The 7,130-nt window shown below is 41.4% G+C and overlaps 1 protein-coding gene across 3 annotated transcripts in view; it reads left to right on the forward strand.

Annotated features, from left to right (window-relative positions):
- CLCN4 (chloride voltage-gated channel 4) overlaps positions 1–3,741 on the forward strand; it is a 50,399-nt gene extending 46,658 nt beyond the window's left edge. For all 3 annotated transcript variants that reach the window (XM_054581044.1, XM_054581045.1, XM_054581046.1), the window contains one exon: positions 3,160–3,741. In XM_054581044.1, the coding sequence (XP_054437019.1) occupies positions 3,160–3,250 (91 nt within the window). In that variant the 3' untranslated portion in view covers positions 3,251–3,741. The remainder of the gene's footprint in view (positions 1–3,159) is intronic.
- The last annotated feature ends 3,389 nt before the right edge of the window (positions 3,742–7,130 follow it).

Genomic DNA, 7,130 nt, shown 5'->3' on the forward strand with positions numbered 1-7,130 from the left:
GTGAGGTCACAGTGAAAAGGCAGATGTCTGCAAGCCAAGGAGAGAGGCCTCTGCAGCAACCAACCCCGTCAGCTCCTTGATCTCGGCCTTCCAGCCTCCAGGACTGTGAGAACCTACATTTCTGTTGTTTAAACCACCCAGTCTGTGGTGCTTTGTTATGGCAGCCCAAGCGGACTGAGCCAGGACTCAGACTCGGCTCGGCAGGTTTAGTAAACAGCATCTGGTTTTCCGGGGCGTCATCAGTTTGACTGCATTTTGATAAATTTCAGAAATGTGTTTAAAGTCCCATGTGAACAAGTTTAAAGTCAAGTAGCTCTAAACAGCTAGGATGAAGAACAACAATTCTTGACTTTATCCTTCTTTACTACCCCTCTCCCTTCAGGCAAATCCTCCCCTCCGAAGGTTTTGTTTTCTTTAATTACTAGACTTGATTTTTTAGAGCAGTTTTAGGTTTACAGAAAAATTGAACAGAAAGTACAGAATCCCCATATTCCCTCTCTTGTCCCTTCAGTTTCCCTTTTGTTAACATCTTCACTGGTGTACTATATTTGTTGCCATTGATGAACCAGTAGCAATACATTGTTATGAAAAGATCGGTACTTCACATTAGGATTCACTCTTAGCGTTGCGTGTTCTGTTCACAAAGGAGAACAACACGCACCCACCGTTGTAGTATCACAGAGAGTAGTTTCACTGCCCCAAACACCCTCTGTGCTCTGCCTGATCATCTCCCCTTCCCCCACCTCCCCACAGCCCCTGGCAACTGCCGGTCTTGTTACTGTATCCCTAGGTTTGTCTTTTCTAGAATGTCAGAGGATTGGAATCACACAGCCTTCTCAGACTAGCTTCTCTTGACAACATGTATTGAAGGTTGCTCCACATCTTTACCTGGCTCGATGGCTCATTTCTTTTTAGCACTGAACAATATTCTCTTGTCTGGATGTTTGTTTATCCATTTACCTACTAAAGGACATCTCGGTTGCTTCCCAGTTTTGGCAATTATGAAGGAAGTATACGTCTTTTAAGAGTAAGGACACTCTTTTTACATAACCACTAAGCCGTAATTACACAAAATTAATAATAATTCATTTTATCTCCCAATATCTAAATCATAGCAAATTTCAGTCCAGAATTCCTTCAAGGTTCATACATTTCATTTCGTTGTTCGGCCTCATTCGTCTTTCATTTAAAATAGTTCCCTGCCTTTTTTGTTTGTTATTTGTGACGTAGATTTTTTTTTTTTTTTGAAGAGTCCAGACCAGTAGTCTCACATTCTGAATTTGTTTGATTGCTTCCTCATGGTTTGATTTGGTTTAAGTAGTTTTTGGCAACATTTCAAAGTAGATGATGTCATAATGTCAGCTTTTCCGACTTTGTTGGCGATAAGCTCCATCACTTGGACGAGGTGGTGATGGCCGGAACCCTCACTTGTAAAGGGACATTTTTCTCTTTGTATGTAATCTGTGGAGGGTTGCTTTGAAACCATGTGAGTTTTCTGTTTTCCAGCAACCATTCACCCAGCGGTTTTGGAACCCATTGATAATTATTGACTGAACTAATTCTTACATTGGGGGCTGCAAAATGTTGGTTTTGTAATGCTATTCTGCTTTCTACATGTTTCCTCATTTTTGGGTTATCATAATCGAGTCATGATGCTTTATTGCAGTGTTTTGTCATCCGTGTTGCCAGTATTCTTTTTGCTTAGCATGCTTTGAAAGGCTCCTTTATGCTGTTTTCCTCTCTCCTGAGCTGTCCTATGAGATAACGTGGACATAACTCAGTGTGACAGAGGGGGGAACTCACACAGGAAATCAATCACTTTTTGAAGGTCCAGTGCAATCAGGGACAAAGAAGTCAGAATTCTGCCCTGACAGTTGCACTGACCAGTGTGCGCTTTACCAGATGTAACTGACTTGAATACTGCTCTGAATACTTGAACTCCCCCTTGAATATTGACTTTCTATTAGTAAGAGATGAGTTGGACTGATGTGGCTTTAATTAGACAAATGGCTTTGTGTTACAATTGTGTTTTCTGCTTTTTTTTTTGATAACATCATTTTACATATGCAGATACAGAGGAGCCTGTCATTTTAATGGCTGTACAGTATCCCAGTGTCAGATTGCCATAGTTTACTTCTCCATTCCCTTTTTCTTGGATGTGATGGAGATGTGGTGAGCAGCATTTTGCAAACTCATTTGGCAGTGGAACTTCTTTTCTCCAAAGAAGTTGTGTATGTCACCTTCACTGTACCTAGAGGACATGATTTGTGCCAGAAGGGGGTCATTTAAATATTTAATGAAATCAAGAGCAAAGCAAGGGCTGTCGTGAATGGATGTCCAAGTGTGTACTGCGTAATTCAGGGAGGCACTATTTACATTGTAGTGTTTGTGAACAGTGCTCCCTGGAGTTGTGCAATATACCGTCTAGGTGGCCCTATACAAGGGACCCTGGTAAGTGGTATTGTTTTTTTAAGTTGAAAGCAATGGAATTTTGGAAGAGGAGGTAATTTACGTATATGGTCAGAAATGAATGTCAAACTCTACCCTTCCAGTAAGATAGATTTAAAATAGAATCAATTGCTTTATTTAAAATGCCTTATACTTGGAATTTCTGTGGTGTGGGCTAGTTTTGAAAATGGCTCTGATAAAATCCTTTTATTTTATTGTTTAGAATCTTGAAATTTAGGAGTGTGTGTTAGTCATCATAGGTTTACTGCTGGAATAAATAAGTTTGCAATCTCAGTGGCCTGTTGTGTTAGGTTTATTTCCGCCCCCGCCCCCTGGGTCACATCCGGTGTGGGTTGTAGCAGGTGTGGGCTCGAAACACATAGTCATTCAAGGACCCAGGTCTTTGAATCTGGTGGCGCCTAAGTCAATCCCATGTGACCTCAGAGTCCTTCACTGACTGGCTCCTCTGCCTCTGATTGGCAGATGAGGAGAGTGTGAGGAAATGTATGGGCAAATTGGAAGGGGCATCTCTCATGCCTATGCTGTTGGCCAGAGCTCATTCAGTTGGCTGCATCCAGCTGTAAGTGAAGCTGGGCAATGTTGTCTCTCTGTATGCCCAGGTGAAAAGGGAAAAAGGCACTGGTGTTTAGAGACAGGCATGAGTCAGTATGGCAAGGTTGACCTCTTTTCTTTATTTTGTTTCTTCTCCAGGAGACTTCTTGGCATCATTACAAAAAAGGATGTTCTGAGACATATGGCCCAGATGGCAAACCAGGACCCTGAATCCATCATGTTTAATTAGAAACAAGATGGCAATTATTATGAGAAAAATACAACAACTGTGTCATTTTAAGAGAAGTAAACAAATGATGTGTTATTATTCTAATGAATGATCCAAAAGCTGTGTTTGGAAGGAAGGGGAGAAAGATGAAAACTTTTGTTAAAAAAATATACATCAATGAGTAGGTATTTTATAGCTTTAACCCCTTATGAGTTTCAAATTGTGTTTGTTAATGACTTTACTAACTGCTATGGGGGCATGTGGGTGGGTGTAAATGATGTGGTTTGTCCAAGGACATGGAACACAAATGCTCAATCAAGAAATGTTTGCCCTTCTGTTCAAAGCTGATGTCTGTGAAGCTTTGAGTCCATAAGGAAAGGGTATTGGTGTGTCAGTGTCCTTATTTATTGGCTCCTGAAGTTTTGCTGCTATGTTACTGAATCAGACTAAAGATATTTGCACTTACTTTGTTGGAAAAGAAAAATTAAATTTGAACATAGTGAAAGCTGCAAGTATGGATTCACGCATGTCTATCCCATTTCTTGCTCCTGTTCTCAGTCTGTTATTTTGCTTATCCATCAGTTTCTGAACCAGTATCACCTGTTATGATGAGTGTGAAGAAATCATTTCTTTATGCAAGTCCAGCATCTTGGGACTGCCTGATGAACTATTGGAATGTTTAGTGCTGCACCGTATTCCCTGCCATGCAAAGGGACTCGTCCTTATTTTGAGAGTATACACACCCAAACACTGATTTTCATCCTCATCCCATTTCCTTTATTTATTTATTGCCGTTGCCTGTGCATTCTTAAGTATTGATCAGTCCAGCACTTTCTATGGGCCATATCCTATATATTGCCAGCTTGCCATAAGTGTGCTTTAATTTCCAAATAGCCTATACAAGAGTCAGAACAGGCTACCCAGTGTTACTGCTTATTTTCCCTCTCAGATCTTATTAAATACGGCTGCAGAGCGGGTGAGGCATATGAGTTCTCAGTGGGAACTCCTCCAAATGGATTGCAAGAGAAATACTAAATTGATTCTAAATCTGTTCCATTCTCTTCTCTGTAGGATGCAAAATGCCCAGCTTTAATGTATAAGCATGCACTTTCATACCAGCAATCAAAGCACAGAAGGACAGAGTTAAATTCTAGACAGCCAATTTGTGCATTGGGCATCTTTGTATTGAATGTAATGATGCATTTATTCTTTCAGTTAGGACTTCTGTCTTTTCTGAGGGAAGGAATTAAGCTGTGTTTGTTAGGTCCACTGTATGATCTATGTGAATAAGAGTTACCCTGTTTGCTCTATCTCTTTAGTCTTTGTTCTTCTCTTTTCACTGCGTCGTTCTCACCCTTCTCAGTCTCATCATTGGATATTGATGTATCAGGTGAGCATTTGGCTCCAAATCGTAGAAAACCCAATGAACAGTGACAAGCTGAATAGGAAACCTGGGACTGCACACTCAGGACCATCATCTGCATAATATCATTAAGGGTCCACACTCTTTGGTATTTTTTTCCACCATCCTTTGCAGCATAGTCTCCAGATGGTTACTGAACTTCTGGTACGATGTCTGCTTTCTAAGCAGGAAGAGGCAAGTAATAGGTGCAATGATAAGATCAAGAAAGCAAAGCTGTCCCAGAGATGCCCAGCTTTCACCCCTTGGCTAGAATTCTGTCACATGGCTCCCCCAGCTGCACGCGAGTCTGGGGAAGGACAATGTTTAGTGAGGCATATTACTCTCCGAACAAGATTTAGATTCTCTTAATGAGGAAGGGGGGGATTGATCCTTGGGAGGGGGGTGTTGTGTGCTGTACTGGATGCCATTGTTGTGCCCCTGTCGTTGTCCTTCCTGTCTTCTTTATCTTGGTTTGCTGGAGCCCTTTGAACACTTTCTTCTAATCTTATAGTCCCCGCTCCTCTCTCAGATGTGACAGAGAACTCCTAATCAGAACATCTTTTCTTAGCCCAAAGAAAAATGTTCATCTTGGATAAAAACCTAGCTAAAAGTGGCTTTCTATGAAAATTTCTAGTTGATGTGTTTAAAATGTTTAAATCAGATTATGCTGACAAACTATGGAAAATTTGTTTCTGTAATTGGCTCCCTCCAAAATAATATCAGATAGCCACTTCAGTGAGCAGATACAGAAGTAGGGAATTCAGTGTTCAGTCTCATGATAGAATGAAACTTGTTGTCTCATCCACGGCACATACGTATTGAGCAACAGATCCTAATATTAGTATTGTTAGTTGGGTTTCCATGGAACAAATGCAAGTGAAGCTGGACTTTCCTGGACTTTAAATCTGGAAAAGTCTTTAAGGATTGCTTCATGTAGTTCCCCTCTTATTCCCGTGTGGCCTCCCAAAGAGTATTAGTCACAGCCTGGATTTAGATAATCCAGGACGCCCTTTTAGCTGAAAACAAGGAGCTTCAGTAGAGAACACAAAACAGTGGAAAGACAGCCAAAGGTCAGTGACACCAGAGAATGTCCTCCTCCTCCAGCTGAGGCCATGGAGGGATGGGAGGGTACTTCCCTCTGGGCCAAGGTCATCAAGGGAAGTTGTGTCTTAGCGTAGGGATGCTTAGCATGGGGATGCTTAGTGTAGGGATGTCTGAATTCACGGGGAACAGTTGGGATTGTTACTTGACTTAAATAACCTAACCTTGTTTTCCTTCATAAGTTGAACCTCCAATTTGTTGTAGGGTCCAGGCTCTTCTCAACTAAAGGCCAGTGTCAGACAGGCAGGTTAAGGTCAAGAATGGGGGAGTTTGCAACAGGGACTACCAGAGCCAATTGCCTTCCTCCCTTGGAGCCCTAACTCAGCCCTGTGGTCCACTCAGCCACTGGCCACACTCCATGGGGAACATGCTGTTCAGCTTTGTCACTCCCTGTTAAAAAACGTGTGGGTAGGGATTCAGAAAGTATTTACTGTAGCACTTCATCACGTAACCTGGTGATCTGATGAGCAAGAGGAGTGGAACTGGGATGTGGAGATGAAATAAACATTTTTCAGAGGAACATTTTTATTTCTTTTTTCTAGAACCAAAGGCTTTAGACATTTGTAGAACTTACTGGATTCCTTCTGAATCATTTTTTAAATGTAAATGGACATAAATACACAATGGAAAAGGAGTTCTCTAAGCAGGCATATCAACCTATCTGTTGCCCTTTCTGTTATGAAGGAACTGTGTCATAGAAGTCTGGAAATGCAGGTGTGTGCATGGCTTTTAGAGAAAGGGAACGTGCTAGAAGCAAATCAGCATTCAGGGTTTGCTGTTACTTAGGACCAGGCAATCTCAAATTTCTCCATTCAGTTCTTCGCAAAGTCCTCACAAAGGAGAAGACAGGTCAGTAGATATATTTTTGGTCCTAATAAGTCGCAGAAATGGAAAAACTCTGAGCAGTTTGTTTCACTTAGGTGAGAGCTGGTTACTTTAAATGATCAACACATGCAAATACTGCTCAGTGTTCATTATGAGGTGATGAGCTGGAAGGGAGAAAAAACTGGAGTTGGAAAGTGAATTACATAATTGTCATAGTACACCTCCGTTTTAACCTCACCGGCCAGTGCTTTATCAGACTCAGCTTCCAACCTCTGCAGTGATTTACAGGAGGGCAGAGCCTGTGCGCCTAGCTCAGGGAGCAGGAAGCAGACTCCATTTTCATCCATGTGGTCATAACAAGCTTTTCACCAGCCTCCGCGTGCTGGGAACAAGCCTACGTGTGACTTTTACGAGATCTATTCGCATTTGGTGTTGGAGTGCCCACAAAGCAATTTTTTTTTATTGTAACACTCTGCATAAACGTTGGCACCTTATTAAAAATTAAATATTTGAACTCTTTTTTAAATTATAACAAACACAGATGCCTCAAGAAGCATGGTGTAAATGGAAGAG

The sequence above is a fragment of the Pteronotus mesoamericanus genome, unplaced genomic scaffold (genome assembly GCF_021234165.1).
Source record: "Pteronotus mesoamericanus isolate MK-2021 breed Mesoamerican mustached bat unplaced genomic scaffold, CSHL_Meso_final contig_65, whole genome shotgun sequence".
NCBI classification, from domain to species: Eukaryota; Metazoa; Chordata; class Mammalia; order Chiroptera; family Mormoopidae; genus Pteronotus; species Pteronotus mesoamericanus.